General features: G+C 44.3%; 1 protein-coding gene across 1 annotated transcript in view; it reads left to right on the top strand.

The window, feature by feature from the left end:
* Positions 1-21712, top strand: part of PTK2 (protein tyrosine kinase 2) — a gene marked incomplete in the record, with an annotated part of 322618 nt that extends 300906 nt beyond the window's left edge. The window contains 4 exon segments of the mRNA XM_073632301.1: positions 1881-1987; positions 14325-14480; positions 17375-17455; positions 20143-21712. Coding sequence (XP_073488402.1) covers positions 1881-1987; positions 14325-14480; positions 17375-17455; positions 20143-20355 — 557 coding nt within the window.
* Between the last annotated feature and the right edge of the window lie 438 nt (positions 21713-22150).

Raw genomic sequence — 22150 nt, 5'->3', positions numbered from 1 at the left:
GGAAGCTGTTTGGCCCTATGGCTCTTGCTAACTTGTGTGTAAGCTGTTTGGCCCTACGGGCTCTTGCAAGCTTTGCGTGTAAGCTGTTTGGCCGTACGGCTCTTGCAAACTCTGTGTGTAAGCTGTTAGGCCTTATGGGCTCTTGCAAGCTCTGTGTGTAAGCTCGCTTGGCCGTACGGGCTCATGTAAGCTGTTAGGCCCTACGGGTTCTTGCAAGCTTTGCGTGTAAGCTGTTTGGCCGTACGGCTCTTGCAAACTCTATGTGTAAGCTGTTAGGCCGTATGGGCTCTTGCAAGCTCTGTGTGTAAGCTGCTTGGCCGTACTGGCTCTTGCAAGCTTTGTGTGTAAGCTGTTTGGTTGTACGGCTCTTGCAAGCTCTGTGTGTAAACGGTTTTGCCCCACGAGCTCTTGCAGGCTCTGTGTGTAAGCAGTTTGGCCCTACGGGCCCTTGCAAGCTCTGTGGGTAACCGGTTTGGTCCTATGGGCTCTTGCAAGCTCTGTGTGTAAGCTGCTTGGCTGTACTGACTCTTGCATGCTCTGTGTGTAAGCTGTTTGTCCGTACGGCTCTTGCATGCTCTGTGTGTAAGCTGTTTTGCCCTACTGGCTCTTGCAAACTCTGTGTGTAAGTGGTGTGGCCGTACTGGCTCTTGCCAGCTCTGTGTGCAAGCTGTTTGGTTGTACTGGCTCTTGCCAGCTCTGCGTGGAAGCTGTTTGGCCCTACGGGCCCCTTGCAAGCTCTGTGGGTAAGCTGTTTGGCCCTAAGGGGCTCTTGCTAACTTGTGGATAAGCTGTTTGGCCGTACTAGCTCGTGCAAGCTCTGTGTGTAAGCAGTTTGGCCGTACTGGCTCTTGCAAGCTCTGTGTGGAAGCTGTTTGGCCGTACTGGCTCTTGCAAGCTCTGTGTGGAAGCTGTTTGGCCCTATGGCTCTTGCTAACTTGTGTGTAAGCTGTTTGGCCCTACGGGCTCTTGCAAGCTCTGTGTGTAAGCTATTTTGCCCCACGGGCTCTTGCAGGCTCTGTGTGTAAGCTGTTTGGCCATACTGGCTTTTGCAAGCTCTGTGTGTAAGCTGCTTGGCTGTATGGACTCTTGAAAAATATGTAAGCTGTTTGTCCGTATGGCTCTTGCAAAGCTCTATATGTAAGCTGTTTGGCCATATGGCTCTTGCAAAGCTCTATATGTAAGCTGTTTGGCCATATGGCTCTTGCAAGCTGTTAGGCCTTACTGGCTCATGCAAGCAGTTACACATTACAAGGAATCAATAATGAACTACCAAAGTGCTCAACAGTGCCATGGTAGTTCATTGAGAACTACAAGCCGACAGTTGCAAAGGCTGCCAGACCTTGTAGTTTTCCATTCACAGAACTCTGTGAATGAGTGACCCGGCCAGCGGGGCAGAGCCCTACACAGCCATGTTCCATATTAAACCCTGAATGTGGGTGTAACACGTTACAAAAGGTGAACTTATCCTTTAAGTAGTGGATGTGTATCGATTATTTTTAGAGAACAAGGATATCATTTAGTGTCACTTTAATTGCTGCTGCCAGTCACTAATGGCAGTGATTTGCAGCCAGTTTTCTATTTCATCACTTAAGTGCAATTTCTCCCTGCTGGGGTTTAAGCTATGCTACAGCGTTGGTTTGCTCTGCTACCAATCGCTCGCGCTCAGCAATTTTGTAGCCAAGTCATAGACGTGAACGCAGGGCAGTTGCTGGCGAGCTGATCACTAACCTGAAACGTCACTCAAACTCCATCGCTGAGTTACAAATCTCTGAAAAACTTAGCGGTCCCATAGAAAAAAAATAAAATAAAAATGTATTGCAAATACCGTAAGTCACTCATCTGACATAGCCCCACATAATGTTATTTTGTTGTCTGTTCAGATCACTCTGCTCCACCAAAGAAGCCCCCCCGGCCAGGCGCCCCCAGCCACGTCAGTAACTTGGCCGGGCTCAACAGTCCCGTGGACAGCTACAACGAGGGTGTGAAGGTAGGAAACGCACATCGACTTGTGTGTAGCGGTATTGATTGAGGCCTAGTGTGAGAATGAGCTTCGTTGCCATTCGGGGGAATCTCCTCTTACGTGTTATGTGACTCGTCTTGGAGCGTTTCCTGTCTTTGTGTGTGGTGTTGGTTGTATTGTTGCAGAATGTTGTTACTTCATGATGAGTTCTAGAGCACTAAAAGCACAAAAATCCACATTGGAACACGCCAACACAATGACGGCGTATACAGGCTGCATTCACATCTCGCCATTTTAGGGACAGTGCTTTTTGGACTGTCTTATTATTATTGTTATTTTTATTATTATGAACATTACAGGTATTATATAGTGCTGGTATTAGTTATACTGTATTTATATAGTGCGCTGACAATTTATGCAGTGCTTTACATACTGTTCATTCACATCAGTCCCTGCCCTCAAGGAGCTTACAATCTAATGTTCCTAACTCACATTCATACACATATTCTATGGAATCCAATAGGAATCAGTTGACCTACCAGCATGTCTTTGGAGTGTGGAATAAAAATCGGAGTACCCAGCGTAAACCTAAACAAGCACAGGGATAACATGCAAACTCCATGCAGATCATGTCCTGGGATTCGAACCACAAACCCCAAAGCTGCAAGGCAGAAGTACTAATCACTACTGTGCTGCCCCTTTTTTGTTCCTTTTATGTTCTGCGTATGTGCATTACCGAGCTGTAAAGAGCTACGAGAGATTTTCCTGCATTTGGAAAATCCCTTAGGACTGTAGAGCTATATACAAGCGCTGGAGCATGTAGGTCCCACATAACCTGCTGTCTTTTAAAGAAGAACTCCATGAAAAATCTTTTATTCTCCCATGCAGTGGGGCTGTGCCCATACTGCATGGGTTAACTGCTCGTTTGGACCAGAGGCACAAGGAAAAGCTATACTCGCCCTATCCTTTAATCCTCTGGGAAAACTGCGGTCCCCCACGTCCAGCGTTGAACTGTTTCTGCCGTCCTCATGCCCAGAGCTGGTCTACGGGCGTGATGATGTCGGGCACAATCCATTCACAAGACCGCCAGCATGCGGTGGGGCAGGAGTGGGTGGGACCAGTCTTGCGCTCAGAGGATCGGCAAATTGGGTATATCTCCACTCCGCAATCTCCTAGACAAAAATGAGCAGTTACTACACTGCTTTTACTGGAGTTCTTCTTTAAATGACTGTTACTTTAAAAAAAGTAAGAGAAAAAATGGCTTCTGAGGGGAATACAGCTCTTGAATAAGTTTCAGCTGAGCGCATCTGTCGCCATAATTTCTCTGCCCAGGCGCAGCGTATAGTCTGTCATAGACATGAATGGCTGTGCAGTGCTGTCATAATCACTAGTACAGCGTACAGGCTTATGGAAAAAATTTATTTTTTTTTTCTATCTTTTGTATATTTCCATAGGCTGTACTTGTGTTTACAGTAGCACTGCCATATACACAGGTACAGCAGTGCACAGCCATACACCTGGGCTGCCAGGGCGGAGGAATTAAGAGGGATCAGCCAGCCTTTGTGTAGGAGCCCATAAAGTGGGTCGGCACCTAAAGCTGTCCCTCTGCTCTGCAGTTTCTGCAGTAGTGCTAAGGCATGTCCACCCATTACTGCGTCTTTCCAATTCCTGCTGGTCACTGAGACAGCCTGTTATAGTGATGGACCAATAGGAATGTATGTAGGATTGTTTTGCTAACCTTGGACCTCTCACTAGAACCATAGCAGGTTAACCACATTGCTCATGTGATTACAGGCGCCACGAAACTGGATAATGGACCCCTTTGTCACCTAGTCGGCTTTCTATACTGTTTAGTCACCGCTGCGCTGCATAAACTGTTGGCGCTATATAAATCCTGTATAATAATAAAAAATGTATATACAGTAGCACGGGCAAAGCAGCAAGTGCACTTTAATGTCCACCCTACCAACACCTTATACCTTAAATTCCCTTCGCTCCCCAGCTGCCCTGTTCTACCACCATACCAAGTACTTCTGGATATGGGGGGAGCATGCGACTTGCTCTTGGCTCTATTCCACCACCATACCAAGTACTTCTGGATATGGGGGAGCATATGACTTGCTCTCCGCTCCATTCTACCACCATACCAAGTACTTCTGGATATGGGGGAGCATATGACTTGCTCTCCGCTCCATTCTACCACCATTCCAAGTACTTCTGGATATGGGGGAGCATATGACTTGCTCTCCACTCCATTCTACCACCATACCAAGTACATCTGGATATGGGGGAGCATATGACTTTCTCTCCTTCTTCCCACATGACTACATTGGTGCTTGGCTATTGGCCTCTCAGACACCCAGTGCTGTCGTAGCGTGCTGCACATATTTAGTTTAGATTTTCCTGCATACTGGATTTTTTTTTTTAATCCAGCATTTTATTCTTCCTTTATACCTGAGATAAATGGACGATCAATATATTCCTCACATTCTCAGATTGCTGGACTTGGGAACTCGGTTACCTTTGCAGTGACAGGTCAGGAGAACAGCTCCAGCGCAGTGTAGGAATAACTGCAATCCAAGCACAGAGATTGAAGCCCTCCAGCTGTTCCAGAACTCTATTATTAGCCACATTTCTGCTATTTACCGAGCAGCAGGAAAGGCCTTGCAGTAGCACATAACTGGGGTACACAGACGTCAGTGATTTTCCATGGAAATTTGTCTGTTGAGTGTTCAGCTTGGAAGGCTTTTATACTCTCTAAATCTCTAAGAGCAAGCACTGCCTTGACCATTCGCAGCAGCCTTGTTTATGTGAGAAATCTAACAGGCAAGATGCCAAGCCGCAGATTGTGTGCAGATCAATAGCAGCTGTGATGCAAAGCCCCAACTACAGCTGGCAGGGGGGCTGCTTGATTCCTATTAGGAAAATCAGATGTCACAAAAGGGCAGTGGCCTTGAGGATGGCCGCGGGCAAGCTTCGGCCCTGCAGCTGCTGCAGAGAGAGAAGCATTATCTGTAATCCTTTGAATGCTGGATGGTGTATGCAGCTGGGGGGGGGGGTGCCCCCAGCTCTGCCAAAAAAGCCCAGTGCCCTCACTCTGCCAGGGACATTCTGATTGGACAGTGTTTGGCGCTTCCTGGTTGTGCCAAAGCTTCCCCATTCCATCTTGCCATTGAGGCACATCGTTATAGTCGTGGATCAGAGGGAATGTTTACTATCCAGGACCTCTCAATAGAATTGTGCACCTAGGATGAGTTGAGGGCAAAGGAAGTGGGATCTGTGGCTAGCTGTCATGTACTCCCTATGTGCTGCATTTATTTTTTGGCTGCGAAGGTCAGGAGGTTTTTTTGTTTTTTTTTTTTTACAAGTGCACAGACCCTTTAAATTATACCCACGTTTTAAATAGCTCACTTATAACTATGCCAAAATCTTATGTAGATCAACTTCCCAGAATCTCCTTCACACTGCATAAATCAGGGTAGGTAGTCCTGTAGTGTGAATCATTTATAGAAGAATTCCAGGTATGGATTCTTTTACATAGTTAGATTGGAACAAATGTAACTATACAAATACCATTATATGTAAAATATAAAAAAAAACACTCTAAAGACCCCTAGAGTTATGTGATGCAGCTAGCACAATACCTTAATACATGGTAGGCATACAATAAGAAAATAGCAGTGCAGCGCTGCACTGTTGTTTTCCTATACAAATACCATGCCTGTGGGGTCCCTCTAGAACAGGGATATGCAATTAGCGGACCTCCAGCTGTTGCAAAACTACAAGTCCCATGAAGCATAGCAAGACTCCGACAGCCACAAGCATGACACCCAGAGGCAGAGGCATAATGGGACTTGTAGTTTTGCAACAGCGGGAGGTCCGCTAATTGCATATCCCTGCTCTAGAAGATGGAAATCCCAGTAGTAGATACCACTACTACACCGCTACTCCAGTGATCTCTACTAGTTTCCACGTTCCGTGCCAAGCACCTGCCCCGCTGCATTGTGAACACAGGAGGTCAGCTGCCATTCAGAGAATGCCTTGCATTTTTTCAGTAAATGCAAGGCATTCTCTGATTGGAGAAGGTGGAGAAAGTAACAGTCAACACTTCGTCCAGTGAAATAATGTGCATTAATTGGGAAATTGCAAAGGGTTCTCTGAATTGCGTCCCTATCAAGTGGCCAACCTTCTTTATTCAGAATGCAGCAGGGCGGTCACTTGAACTTGGCAGCTGGTGGGGATAATTGGAGTAGATAGTGATAGCAGTGCAGTGATTTCCAGCTTCCAATGGGATCCCACAGGTATGGTATATGCATACTTAAATTGGTCCAAGCTGGACCAATGTAACTGTTAAAATTGCCATACCTGGAATTCTTCTTTACGTTCTCTTGCATTTCATCTTGCTCCTATGTTATCATGTTTCAGCCATCGTGAGTGGAGTAAGTGTTGAAAAGGAGGACTCTAACAGTGTCTTGATACTCATTCAAGGACTTAAAGTATGAAAGTGACAAAATAAACTCTAAACAGTGCAAGAATAGAATAGTCATGTCAGCTCCTGATCATGCAGTGTGCCTGGGAGTGAGAATCACAACACTGGCTGAACAGAATTACATACACTGCATTTTCAGTTGTCTGTTTTCGCTGTTCTCCTCACCGACACAGTTGTTGGTGATTGGTGCCAGGTCCTTTTAATGTGGTGATATGACATAGTGGAAAAGTCCCTCAATGTTTGCAAATAACTGTATGGAGACCATAAAATTTAATCAGGTAGTTTTGCTTTTTCTGTAACGACGAGATTCCAAAATTCGATGTGTATATATACATACAAGGCTTTACCTCCGACATGTGGAAATCACCAATATAGTGTCACTGAAGAAAGAGCTCAGAACCAGCCAGCGCCCCCCCCCCCCCCCGTGCTTTTACTTCAGCAATGCTATTGGTGATTTCCTTATGTCCGCGATAACGTTTTGAATTTAATAGTATTGAGAATTTTTGGCATTGTGTTCAATCTGAGTTTATTAAAGTTTTATACAAAATACAAAGAAAAAAAAAAAGAAATGTCCGATAAGGACCACAACAAAATTTGTACAGTAAAAGAATAGTCTTGGGTAGGGGGAGGGAAGTAGGGGGTCGACCGATAATCGGTATGGCCGATTATCAGCGGCTGATATTCACTTTTTTTTTTATTGGTATCGGTCACAAAACTTACCAGTATTGCTGCAAGGGGTTGTACTGGGGTGATGCCTGCAGCTGCACCCCGGTACCGTTCTTTAGAGCAGACGGTCAGCTTTCTTGTAATAACCAATGTGGCTCAGCAGCCGCTCGGCTGTTATTACAAGCAGCGGGAGGAGACGTCCCCCGCCTTCCGCCGCTAGCCCGGGCTCTCCTGTCCCACCGGGAGACCCGAGCCACCAGCCGGCACGCCGAAGACCCGAACAAGGCCGATGCTTTGTTCGGGTCTCTGATCTAGTATCCTGGAAGCGATGTGATGACATCACTTCCGGATTACTTCTATACTAAAGACGCCAGTTTAAAAGAAAAATAGAAGGTATTCCAAAACGCCGATCTTGATGTTTGGAATACTTTCAAGTGCAGAGGAGGGGCTTGGGGTCTTATAGACCTCAGATACCTCCATAAAGTGTACTTGTCACTTCCTACTACTGTCACAAGGGATGTTTACATTGCTTGTGACAGCAATAAAAGTGATTTAAAAAAAAAAAATGTAAAAGGACAGTAAAAATAAAAAGTTTAAATCTACAGAATATCGGCACCTGAAAGACAGACGAAAAATCGGTATTGGACCTGAATAAACTAAATCAGTCGATCCCTAGAGGGAAGACCCAGAAGGGGATTACAATAACGAAGGAGAGAACTTTTAGTATTATGGTGACGTTGCGGGCTCCCCTTTTATCATATGTTGAGCCCATAATTGTTTTTCTTGTTATGTAAAATGCTATTTGGAGCCTCTGACGTACATTTTATGGCCCTTGCCGCTGGTCTCTGCATCATTATCCTCTTGGTATGCACACAATCTCCACTGTATACAGTACTCGTGCCATGTTACAGTTGCTCATGCAATATAATCTATAGCAAATATATGGCACATAACACTTTCCCTTTCTGACCCTGCTCTTTTGCATGTTACAAATAAAGTTTCATTCGTATTAAAACTTTGCTTGCCCTCTTTTCTGCATGTGCTGTGTGCATGCCAGGAGTCCAGCACGCTGCCTCCCCCCCACACACATACACAGGGGAAAAAGCTTACTTTATAGATGCTTTCTGTTGAATTTGTCATGCATGTTTTTTTGCTCAGCTGCATTTATTAATATTTTCTTTTTTCTTTTCTTTTTTTTATTTTCTATTTGGCTATGATAAAAAAAAAAAATATTTAACCCTTCCCTCACCCTGCTCGAATTTAGCCTTGGAGGGTAAGCACCTATTTGTGTGTGTGTTATACCATTATGGTATGATTGTCAAACCTAACATAACATATCAGCTAACAAACAGATGTTACCAAGAATATGGTTTTAGTTTTGTATGTTGTGATTTGTCACAGTCAGGCAACCTTCCATTTTAATGTGTGTGTATATATGGATAGCTAGATAGATAGATAGATAGATAGATAGATAGATAGATAGATAGATAGATAGATAGATAGATAGATAGATAGATAGATAGATAGATAGATAGATAGATAGATAGATAGATAGATAGATAGATAGATAGATAGATAGATAGAGATCTAGATAGATAGATAGATAGATAGAGATCTAGATAGATAGATAGATAGATAGATAGAGATCTAGATAGATAGATAGAGATCTAGATAGATAGATAGATAGATAGAGATCTAGATAGATAGATAGATAGATAGAGATCTAGATAGATAGATAGATAGAGATCTAGATAGATAGATAGATAGAGATCTAGATAGATAGATAGATAGAGATCTAGATAGATAGATAGATAGAGATCTAGATAGATAGATAGATAGAGATCTAGATAGATAGATAGATAGAGATCTAGATAGATAGATAGATAGAGATCTAGATAGATAGATAGATAGAGATCTAGATAGATAGATAGATAGAGATCTAGATAGATAGATAGATAGATAGAGATCTAGATAGATAGATAGATAGATAGATAGAGATCTAGATAGATAGATAGATAGAGATCTAGATAGATAGATAGATAGATAGATAGATAGATAGATAGATAGATAGATAGATAGATAGATAGATAGATAGATAGATAGATAGATAGATAGATAGATAGATAGATAGATAGATAGATAGAGATCTAGATAGATAGATAGATAGATAGATAGAGATCTAGATAGATAGAGATCTAGATAGATAGAGATCTAGATAGAGATCTAGATAGATAGAGATCTAGATAGAGATCTAGATAGATAGAGATCTAGATAGATAGAGATCTAGATAGAGATCTAGATAGATAGAGATCTAGATAGATAGAGATCTAGATAGAGATCTAGATAGATAGAGATCTAGATAGAGATTTAGATAGATAGAGATCTAGATAGATAGAGATCTAGATAGAGATTTAGATAGATGGATAGATAGAGATCTAGATAGATGGATAGATAGAGATCTAGATAGATGGATAGATGGAGATCTAGATAGATCGATAGATAGAGATCTAGATAGAGATCTAGATAGATAGAGATCTAGAGAGAGAGAGAGAGATAGATAGAGATCTAGATAGATATATCTATCTAGATCTCTATCTATCTATCTAGCGCTAGATATATATATAGAGAGAGAGAGATATATAGAGATATCTATCTATATATATCTATATATATATATATATATATATATATATAATGCAATTATGGCTCTCGGTTGTCTCCATGTTCAAGTGTTGTCTTGTACTCGAATGTCCTTCTGTTCTGGACAAACCTAAAGTCTCTGTAGGCCGAAAACTGATATTTCAGTCTTTGTTAGGTGCTGTTAAATCAACCTGGGCCCAGATTATGCACACTATAAAATATTTCAAATACTGAACAAGCCCCCATTAACCTCTGTATCTATGTGCGTTGCAGAGAAATTCATTTTTAAAGTGCACAACAGAGACGCGCAAAAATTCCAGCTTTTTACTCTGAGGGCAGACCCGTCCTCTAATGTAAACAAAACATGTGTATCCAAGCTGTTTAGAAGCCAACCTTTAGGTCAGAGACTGCTTGTTAAGAATATGTAAATCGTTTCGGGTCCATAGTTTGGGTACAAGTGTGATTTTTCCACTTGCCTACCAGAGCCATTGTTCATTTCAGTTTTTGCAGACCTTACACCCCCCAAACATTATATATTTTCTGAAAACAAAGATCCTGGGGAATAAAAAGTTAATAGAATACCTATTTTTTTTTTTTGGTGTAAAATATAAAAGATGAGGTTGTGACAAGTAAATAGATACCCAACGAGACACACCGTCCAGCTCTGCTGCCAGCAGCCTGGTAAACACCGAGTCTGAAAGCTGCTGCGGTTGGACAGTGCACCGAATGTCACCATTGTTTGAGGCAGTAGGCATCCAGGGACAAATGATTGGAATGCAAGCAGACTGTGTTCGACGTTTGTTCCTGGGCGCATAACTGCCCTAAACATTGGTACCACTGGGTGCACAGTCCCGCTGAGGCATTTTTCAGCCTCTCGTACGGTTTTACCGGCTGCTGGCCGGCACCTGTGCCTTCCACCTGCACCACAACAGTCTGATCTCATGCACTGGGGCCTAATGTGTTTTACAACCAAGACATAGGAAAATCTTGTTTTCCATTCCTTTGTTCTCCTCTAGCAGTGCAATGACTGAAATCTGTGTATAATGGTTGTACCGTGTATCCAGAAGCTGGTGTTTGCTGGCTCCTGAGGACTCGGCATGGAAGGGGTGCGCAGAGGGAGGGAGTCCTCCAGCCCCAACCTTGCATAGTTACCACACGATGTAACCACAACAAAGCTGAGGTTAAAACGTGTAAAAAAAATACTCATGGCAAACCGAGCACATTGTTCACATGCTTTCCTTATCCTGAGTAATCCACAACCTCCACTTGTCCCAGCCAGAAAAACAAGGCTCTGCTTTATAGATACAACATGCACTACATTGTCAAAAGTATTGGGACGCCTGCCTTTACACGCACATGAACTTTAATGGCATCCCAATCTTAGTCCGTAGGGTTCAATATTGAGTTGGCCCACCATTTGCAGCTATAACAGCTTCAACTCTTCTGTGAAGGCTGTCCACAAAGGTTTAGGAGTGTGTCTATAGGAATGTTTGACCATTCTTCCAGAAGCGCATTTGTGAGGTCAGGCACTGATGTTGGACGAGAAGGCCTGGCTCGCAGTTTCCACTCTAAACTGTCTTTATGGACCTTGCTTTGTGCACTGGTGCGCAGTCATGTTGGAACAGGAAGGGGCCATCCCCAAATTGGTCCTCACAAAGTTGGGGGCATGAAATTGTCCAAAATGTCTTGGTATGCTGACGCCTTAAGAGTTCCCTTCACTGGAACTAAGGGGCCAAGCCCAACCCCTGAAAAACAACCCCACACCATAATCCCCCCTCCACCAAATGATTTGGACCAGTGCACAAAGCAAGGTCCATAAAGACATGGATGAGCGAGTTTGGGGTGGAGGAACTTGACTGGCCTGCACAGAGTCCTGACCTCAACCCGATAGAACACCTTTGGGATGAATTAGAGCGGAAACTGCGAGCCAGGCCTTCTTGTCCAACATCAGTGCCTGACCTCACAAATGCTCTTCTGGAAGAATGGTCAAACATTCCCATAGACACACTCCTAAACCTTGTGGACGGCCTTCCCAGAAGAGTTGAAGCTGTTATAGCTGCAAAGGGCGGACCAACTCAATATTGAACCCTACGGACTAAGACCGGGATGCCATTAAAGTTCATGTGTGTAAAGGCAGGCGTCCCAATAGTTTTGGTAATTTAGTGTATATAATATCATGGCCTGGTTCTAAAATCCAAGGCTCTGCATTATGGATAGAACATGTAGCTATAATGCGGAGCCTTGTTTTTACAACCAGGCCAGGATATTATATAACATACACTGTAATCCTGGCCTGGTGGGAAAATAAACAAGGCTCTGCATTATAGATCCAACATATATAATATCATGGAGACAATAGAGACAGGAAATTGATTAGTAAATTAGGAAATATACAAATGTTCCGATTTAACTGATCAGCTCATGTGTCTAATCCCAGTAGATCCAAATGGACTCGGGTAATTAAGAAATTCCAAAGGGGATTTGTTTTTGATGTACTCTCTGGAGTAAGAAAAAAAAAATCTATTAAGTGTATACAGTATATTGTAAACAAGTGCTGCACTGGAATATAATGTGAATAGTCCAGAATAGATAGTGTTATAAAGTGCCAAAGTGCAAATAATAACAGAAGTCCAAAAACTCTTGAGAAATAAAATCTCCACTTGGGGGCCACCAAGGTCAACCCTCCAAATCCAAGTCCATATTGGTGACCACCATTGGGTGTCTATAAATCATTATTCCGTGAATGGCACCAAAGATGGTGCAGGTACGCTTACCGGAAAATATGGACCCAAATACAATTAGACCCCTTTCACGCTGAGGCGCTTTTCAGGCGCTTTCATGCTAAAAAAAAGCGCCTGTAAAGCTTACGTAAAACCTATTTCAATTAAAATCAATGAATGCTTTCACACTGGGGCATTGCGCTGGCAGGACGGTGAGAAAACACCCCTCTACATTGCCAAAAGCGCCTAAAAAGCTCTTTTAAAAGCGCTCAGTGTTTTAGACCCCTTTCACACTGAGGCACTTTACAGGTGCTACAACAGCGATAAAAATAGCGCCTGTAAGGAGCTGCTCCTGTCTCTCCAGTGTGAAAGCCTCGAGTGCTTTCACACTGGAGCGGTGCGCCTGCAGGACGTTAAAAAAACTCCTGCAAGCAGCATCTTTGGAGCGGTGTATACACCGCTCCTGCTCATTGAAATGAATGGGCAGCGCGCCTACACCGCTGGCATAGCGCTGCTGCAGCAGCGCTTTGCAGTGGTTTTAACCCTTTCTTGGCCGCTAGCGGGGGGGGGTTAAAGCGCCCGCATCCCCCCCCCCTCTAGAGGCTGAATAGTGCCGCGAAATTGATGGTAAAGCGCCGCTAAAAATATCGGCGCTTTACCGCCGACGCACCCCCGCCCCAGTGTGAAAGGGGCCTTACTGGCAGTTTAGAAAGGCCTCGGTGTGAAAGGGGCCTTACCGGAAAATATGGACCCAAATACAGTTGGGCTACTTTCACACTGAGACGCTTTACAGGCGCTACAGTGCTAAAAATAGCCCCTGCATAGTGCCTGTAAAGAGCCGCTCCTGTCACTCCAGTGTGAAAGCCCGAGAGCGGAGCGTTTGCAGGACGGTAAAAAAGGGGCTCCTAAAGCGCCCCTGCCCATTGAAAACAATGGTGCGGCGGCGGCAAAGCCCCACTGTAGCGGCGCTTTGCGGGCGGTTTTAACCCATTTTTCGGCCGCTAGCACCGCCTTGCCGCCGACGCCCGTCCCAGTGTGAAGGTAGCCTTGGGCAATGAGTCGGCAGAGCTGGAGTGATTTCAGATCACATGAGGGTAGAATTCATCTGTGCATTTCCTATAGATACCTACAAGTCATCCAGAAGAGCCTGGCGTGGGTGAACCCCGCTTTCACAGACCAGTCTCCCATTTCATGGACACGTGTGGAAGCACAACCAAGCCTCCGCACATAGTGTAAAACCATAGCTCTAAATGTTTTATTGAAATGTTTAGAACACTTACACAAAATTTGGAAGAAACAGCGCTGTTAAAAAAAAAAAAAAATCAATAATCCTAGATGTAGTCCCAGGAAATAAATATAGAAAAGCATGCAATGACCCCATCAGGAGCTTAACCCTGGTAGACTCCCGAAAGTTTGACTTGTATATTTAACAATACAAATAGGCAAAGTATCAAAGATGGTACTCCACTGCAATGTTGGGTTATATAAAGAGAAGCTGGCAGGTTTTTGTGCAGTGGAGAAGGGAAGATGGGTTTGCTTCAGCACAGCCAGACATTCTGTAGAGTAAAGTGAAACAACGTGTCCCTGAACAATGTCCTCTTTCCTTGGGATTGGGGCCGAAGAACTAGCCTTCACCCATAGTGCAGCTCAGTCTGACAGCAAACCTTGCTGCATATACATTTGGGTAAAATGCCCAGAGGGACTTCTTTGTCAAGTGTTCTATTCGGTGTGCCCGTCCTGTCTGTATTTTATAATACAGAGCTCCGCCTAGTGGCCACTTTTTAATTTGAGCTGTTGAATCCAGTGTTGTATCTTCAATACTCACGCTTGTTTGTTTCTTTTCAATCAGATACAGCCGCAAGAGATTAGCCCTCCACCCACAGCCAATTTGGATCGCACTAATGACAAAGTGTATGAGAATGTGACGGGCCTGGTGAAAGCTGTGATAGAAATGTCTAGTAAGATCCAGCCTGCGCCCCCTGAGGAATATGTTCCTATGGTAAAGGTGAGTTGTGTATTTGCTGCTTTCTGCCAACTAAGGAGGCTGAGAGCAGTGTGTCCAGTGTTCCGGACCTTCGTCCCTGAACGCACAGGGTCCTAAACGCCGGTACCACTTGGTACAGTGTTACACCCTGTCCAGCCACTGCCTGTCATAGACCTTGGCAGGCTGCCGGTATAGGTTTACAACCTGTCCAGCCACTGCCTGTCATAGACTTGGGCAGGCTGCCGGTATAGGTTTACACCTTTTCCAGCCACTGCCTGTCATAGACTTGGGCAGGCTGCCGGTATAGGTTTACACCTTTTCCAGCCACTGTCTGTCATAGATTTTGGCAGGCTGCCGGTATAGGTTTACACCCTGTCCAGCCACTGCCAGTCATAGACCTTGGCAGGTTGCCGGTATAGGTTTACACCCTGTCCAGCCACTGCCAGTCATAGACCTTGGCAGGCTACCAGTATAGGTTTACACCCTGTCCAGCCACTGCCAGTCATAGACCTTGGCAGGCTACCAGTATAGGTTTACACCCTGTCCAGCCACTGCCAGTCATAGACCTTGGCAGGCTACCGTTATAAATTTACACCCTGTCCAGCGACTGCCTGTCATAGACCTTGGCAGGCTACCAGTATAGGTTTACACCCTGTCCAGTGACTGCCTGTCATAGACCTTGGCAGGCTACCGGTATAGGTTTACACCCTGTCCAGCGACTGCCTGTCATAGACCTTGGCAGGCTACCGGTATAGGTTTACACCCTGTCCAGCGACTGCCTGTCATAGACCTTGGCAGGTTGCCGGTATAGGTTTACACCCTGTCCAGCGACTGCCTGTCATAGACCTTGGCAGGTTGCCGGTATAGGTTTACACCCTGTCCAGCGACTGCCTGTCATAGACCTTGGAAGGCTGCCGGTATAGGTTTACACCCTGTCCAGCCACTGCCTGTCATAGACCTTGGCAGGCTGCCGGTATAGGTTTACACCCTGTCCAGCCACTGCCTGTCATAGACTTTGGCAGGCTGCCGGTATAGGTTTACACCCTGTCCAGCCACTGCCTGTCATAGACCTTAGCAGGTTGCCGGTATAGGTTTACACCTTGTCCAGCCACTGCCTGTCATAGACTTTGGCAGGCTGCCGGTATAGGTTTACACCTTGTCCAGCCACTGCCTGTCATAGACTTTGGCAGGCTGCCTGCAGCTGCCCCTCCCGGGGACAATAAAAGCTGGCAGGGACGCATTGCTCCTAGACCTCCCCGTGTGCAAGAAGCCTTATAACATGTCCACATATACTTCTTCTCTTATAGCTGGTAGTGCAGTCGTATTAAAGCCTAAATCTAAACCCAAGAACAAAATATTGTAGCTTAAAGTCCTTGAATGTGGTGGCTGCATTTGTTTTCCTTTTTTTTTTTTTTCCTTTATTTTCACCTGGTGATCCTGCCTGTAACACACTTCCTGTCCTAAGGTGATAACACTCACTGTATTTTGTTATGGAGGACCAGCATTGTCTCCTAGGAAAGGAAGCATCTTAGGACTGGAAAACCTCTCCCCTTCTCTTCTTCCCCATAACATGAGAAATGTGTTCTTTAGTTCAGCAGTGGTTGAAAATATCACTGCTTGAGATTACACTGCACAGGTCACTTGATAGTACTGGATTTCTGGCAGGATCAGCTAGTATATTTTTTCCACTTATAGAACAAATACAACAAAATGCTTTCAATTGTACATTCAGTGGAGAAAGGGGAGCAAATGAGGGTTCTTTGTTGGGGTTTGCATACACTTTAAGTGGACTCTGTCAAAAACTTGCAGGTCAAAACACAGAAGTGCTTTTTCCTTTCCAAAAATATTTCTACATTTCTTGCAATTTGACTCTGAACTAGCCTCCTCCCTCCTTGAACATCATAGCTCTTTCCTCTTCTGGGAATGTCTAATTGCTGCCAGGGGAGGAGCGAAGCGGGAGGGGGGGATGCTGTAGAGCTGTGGTGACCAACCTGCAGCCCTTTTGATGTTTAAAGGTGCAGCCCTTGGGCCCCAGCAGTCAGTAGTGGGAGTATTGACTTGTAAAGGAACCGATAGCAACAGTAACCTCTATCAGTTTCATGCAACATGCCCCTGTTCTCTGTCTCCTACAACAGGGGTCCCCAACCCCCGGGCCGCGGACCGGTATCTGTATCGGTCGGAGGACACACAGGCGGATCACTGCCTCCGCCCTGGCTGTAAAGGGACAGTATTGTTGGAGAGGAAATGGGTGGGGGAGGGCTGCGATTGCAAGGGGCACAATGATATAAAGGGGATTGTACTGTAAAGGGGCACAGTGATGTAAAGGGGACTGCATTGTAAAGGGGCACTGTAACCATTACAGTGTAGTCCCCTTTACATTAGAGTGCCCCCTTACAGTGCATTCCTCTTTACATTAATGGAAAGGAGTCTGCACTGTAATGGGGGGCACCAACGTAAAGGGGGGCTTTGATTTGAAGGGGAACTGAGGACACTGTGGGTGCTGTAAAGGGGGGTTGTGATTGGAAGGGAGGCTGAAGACAGACTCCGTGAATGTTCCTTCTTTGCAGCGCAAGCTCCTGGGTTTCTTTACCACTAAGGACATATCCACCTGGAGTCTGTATATTCATTCTGTGATAGTAATGAAGCATTGTGAATGGATCGTCTATACAATATGCTTTTTTCTAATCCCTGTAAATAACATTGGTGCTAATTCTGAAGTTCTCGAAGCCTTAACAGCCAATCAGAATTCACTCACCTGAAGTCTGGCCCAGGTGGGAGGAATTCAGTTTTTTTTTTGCTGGGGTATTATTACTGCAGTTAAAAGTAAACATCAAAATCCAATACGGCCACGTATGTTTATTAAGAGGACCACCACTGTTTAAATAGTAACATGGACCTGTGCTGTTTATCCACAGGGGGTGGGACTGGCATTGCGCACGTTGCTGGCTACAGTCGATGAGACCATTCCTGTTCTTCCTGCGAGTACACACAGAGAGGTGAGTGGAGATCTCCGTTATCTTACTGTATTATACATTCAGTGGCCTCTTCATTGTATACCCCTGACCAGTACTGGTTAGCCTTCAGCCTTCAACCCTTTCGCTGCCAGAGCCGTTTTTGCGTTTTTTTGCACACATGTTTAAAATATCATTTTAGGCCTGAAGATTACACAAAACCCACAAATATTATATATTTTCTGAAAGCAGACACCCTAGACAATAAAATAGTGGTAGTTGCAATATATTAAGTCACGCAATATTACCCCAAAGGTCTAGGAAACGCAAAATTTCAGTAAAAAACACATTAACATGAATTTTAGGGAAAACGCATTAAATTGGCCAAATTTTGGGTAAAATATAAAAGAGTAAATGGATACCCAAACCTTAAATGTATGTGCGCCCGTGAAATGACGACAAACATCAGTACCCTATATTTTCTATCGGCGACGCTTCAGAAGATCTCTATAGGTATCAGTTTAGTGTTACGGAGAGGAACTTGTGTTCGAATTATTGCTCTCACTCCGGCATGAGCGGTGATGTGCACCGTAATCAACGTCTTCACACGTAGACCCCCGACGCATGTGTTTACATTCATGCGTGTGTGTATATGTGGGGGTGGGGGCCTCAAAAAAATTTGGGGGGGGGGGGGATTTTATGTGCTTTGGTGTAACTTTCATTTTTTGCAAAAAAAAATAAAAAACATTTTTTACTTAACCTTTTTTTTTTTCATCACATAGGCGACAAACAGTCCCCATATGATGATTTTTAGGTGACAGGTTCTCTTTATTGAGTTATGCAGGGTCTAAAAGATTGTGCGTGATACCCCCCCCCGCGCCGTTCGGTCCGTACAACCCCAGAAAAGCTAAAATTCTTACTGGCGTTCGTTTCCAGCATTAGTTACATAGTTAGGGTGAAAAAAGACACAAGTCAACCATAAAAAAAAATTGTTCAGTTTGGTCTGTGCAGACTAGTTGGCATCTCTTCAGCTGGCCATAACTGCATAGAATATTGTCCGATTCCTGCTGAATTGGCTGAAATTCATGGGTGTCCTTGTCAGCAACACCCGGGTCACCAAATTTCAATTTCATCAATCGCCACCCAATCAGATGCAGGCACTGTTCAGGTATTCTGAAAGTCGATGGCACCGACAGGCGGGAGATTTCGTTTCCCCGTGCTATTTAGCATGGAAGGAGGAATCCATTCAATTTCCTTGCTTCAGCCAGTAGGTTGCACCATGCGAAAAGAAGGGAGAAAGGCTGGAGCCATGGAAGTTGGCTAAAACATAGTTTTATTATTGTAGGTGAACAACAGTCAAAAAAGCCAGGTTGAACCAGCTTTAGTTTCTGTAGATTTGTAGACCCATATACACACACGTCCCAATTCCCGTTATCCCAAAGGATCCATTCTTTGTCCACCAAAATCTGACCCTTCCATTAAAGCAGAAATTGAGAGCCTTAAAGTGTAAGTAAACACCCCTATCGTTTTCAGCCAAGGAAGCTGCCATCTTTGCCTCTGTTTAATCTACAACTGCCATGATGCTGCACATGTGATCAGTTATGACACCAGCCATTGGATGGTTAGACAGTTTGGTTGAGAGCACAACCAATGGGAATGTTACATTTCCGGCACGTGCCGGAAATGAAACAGTTTTATGGATGGGTTTACTTCCACTTTAAGACCAGGTACAATGTTTCCCCATGTTCAGTAACCCGAATCTGGTTTTCGGCGGCCCTTGTAGCCTAACTTTCCTCATCATAGGTGACAAGACGGAACCCCACTTGGTGTTCTGCTGCTGAAACCTGTACTCTAGAACAGTGATTCTCAACCAGGGTTCCTCCAGAGGTTGCTAGGGGTTCCTTCAGCATTTGGGCAATTTCTGCCTCTCAGATAAGTTCCCACTGTTCCCAAGATCCCATTGATCTTTTTTAGCTATCTGTAAGGAGGTAATTCTTCCCAGTGACCACAAGTGTAAGGACCATTCTTCCCCCTGACCGTCACACTAATGTATCATGAATTGTAGATTTCTAATTTTTAGCTGGGGTTCCCCAAGGCCGGAGAACTATTTTAAGGGTTCCTCTGTGTTGAAAAGGTTGAGAAATTGAAGCTTCTAGAGCAGCCTATGAGGGGTAACCATCTGTACAGCACTGCTGTAAAGGGCCATTATCAGGATGGCTGTAGACCACCTCCTAGCAGCTTGAAGATGTCTGTCCATTTTACTCTGATCTCTCTCACTAACCAGTTGTTTTTATCCACAATTTCTAAAACATTGTTTATTGAACTGTCATAAACTTGCCTACCTTTTCGACAACCGATGTTTGCAGGTGTAAGCGATTTTTAATTTATGCATGTTTGTATAATGCCCCCCCCCCCCCGTGTGGGTGACTCTTGTATTGCGTCTCCTAGATTTTCAATAAAAATTATACCATAAAAAAAAAAGCTAAACAATTTAGCCACAAACAAAAGTGTGGAGAGCGAACAATGCATGGGACTGTGATCTATGTAGACCTGTGAGCCTGGGGGCCTCTAAATTTTAAGTTTAAGGCAAAAAAAAATATGAAAAATTTCATTTGCAAATTTCTTGCCAAGGCTGGGGACAATATTGTAGAATAAAATGTATTTATTTTATTAACAGTAAAACAAGAAAAAAAAAAAAGAAAAAAAAAACATTTTATTTTTTTGGCTTTCAGATTGAAATGGCACAGAAGCTGCTCAACTCCGACCTGGCAGAGCTCATCAACAAAATGAAGTTGGCCCAGCAGTACGTCATGACCAGCCTCCAGCAGGAGTACAAAAAGCAGATGCTAACCGCCGCACACGCGCTGGCCGTGGACGCCAAGAACTTGCTAGACGTCATTGACCAGGCCCGGCTAAAAATGATCGCGCAGTCGCGGCCACACTAAGCGTCCGAGCACAGACTCCTGTTAACGCCTCTGTCTAACACGTTTTCCTTTTGGGATCATGTCTAGCCTTCCACCAGCAGCCTCGCTTGTCAGCAGGCGGCCACGCCTCCGGCGCAGGAAAAAGCGCCGGTTGGCGCTGCGCGCAGTTTCAACCTCTTTCCGTCACAGTTGTCAAAGGGCTGAGGGTGTCGCTGCCGCGGGTCTCTGTATGTGTCAGTCACCGGGAGGAACGTTGGCACGGGACTTTGCTGGATCGAGAATGACCAGAGTCCAGGTGCAGATCAGCGGAGGATAAGGCTCGGCGATATCCATAAAAATCCGCAGCGTCCGTCAATCCCGGCGGCTGCTGCAACTGGAATATCTTCCTGTTCTGAGTTTTCTTCTTTTTTTATTTTTTTTTTTATTTTTATTTTTTTTCATTTCTGCTGTCTAGTATGCTATGAAGAAGTTCTATTTTCAAGACTTCTATTGAGAGACTCCAGACGGATTGTTGCAGTTCAGTCCCTTTTTATTTTTCACCCCTGTGGACGTGTGAAACCTTTGATCGAACACTCAGTGTGAATCCTGTATGTCTTACATTTCCTTTTTTTTTTTTTTTTTCTTTTATCTTCCCCTCCACCAGAATAAAGTGCCAGTTTTTTTTTTTTTTTTTTGGATTTTTTTTCCTTTTTAAGAGGTGGATTTTTGGTTGCTTTTTTTTTTTTTTTTATGTGAACGCGCGCTGCTAACTCACGAAAAACGTGCGTATGACAGGCATGGATGGTCGGTATCTTTCCGCCATGAGGATCTGCAACTTCCAGCATACCTAGAGGCTGACAGGTCATGCTGGAACTTGTGGTTCCTCAAAAGGATGGGGTTCTCCGTGCCTGGTATAGATAGATCCAGAGCCATTAACTATTCCCATTTTTTTTTATAAATATATATATATATATCTGTAATTTATAAATAAATCTTAAGGCTGTGCTAACATTTTAAATGCAGCTTTCTTGTGCACTGTCTTGCCTGTTCCATCCCATGTTTTTTGTTTTTCATTTTCTTTTTGTCACAGCTTTACTTCCCTAATAAATTATCAGACCACGTTCACGCTAAAAGACCTATTTCCCCTCCTACGGGTTTGCCAGGGGAATAGAATTAATTCTCAGGAAGAATTTAAAGAACTTGTACAGAGCATTTCAGCTATTAAAGAATTAGGCGGTTTGTCAAAATCCAGAATCGCTGGGATAGACGACTTGTTTCCTCAATGGTTTCAGCAAACAAGAGATAAAGACTCGGCCCTCCGGATCAGTGTGAACAGCGGAGCATCTGGGAAATCGATAAGCTCTTACAGATCATTCAGTTATTAAAGGATTTGAATATATTGCTGGTTTCCTTGGCGTTGTGTTTGCAGATGCCGTGATTAACGACTCTTAATTCAAAGAGCAGAATACCGTAACCCGTGAGCACCCAAAATTTACTGTTCACGCCTTTGCATTGGTTTATTGAGTAAATCTGGATGAACCAGCAAGAGATTACTAAAAATATTCTCACTTTCCGCAGAGCTGATACTCATTAAAACGCAGCAGTTGACCTTGGGGCATAGCCCTGTAGACTTCTTTGGGAGCATCTCTGGCTTTAGGATACTGCCCCATAGACTTATTTGTGACCATCTCTGACGTTAGGAAACGGCCCCATAGAGCTCTTGAGGAGCATCTTTGACCTCAGGACACAGCTTCATAGACTTCTTTGCAGTGGGGGGGGGGGGACAAACCCCCCCACCCGCCCGCACTTACCCCATCCAGGTGGCGGACGGCTTCCC

The sequence above is a fragment of the Aquarana catesbeiana genome, linkage group LG05 (assembly GCF_042186555.1).
Source record: "Aquarana catesbeiana isolate 2022-GZ linkage group LG05, ASM4218655v1, whole genome shotgun sequence".
NCBI classification, from domain to species: Eukaryota; Metazoa; Chordata; class Amphibia; order Anura; family Ranidae; genus Aquarana; species Aquarana catesbeiana.
This window is presented reverse-complemented; position numbering and strand designations above follow the sequence as displayed.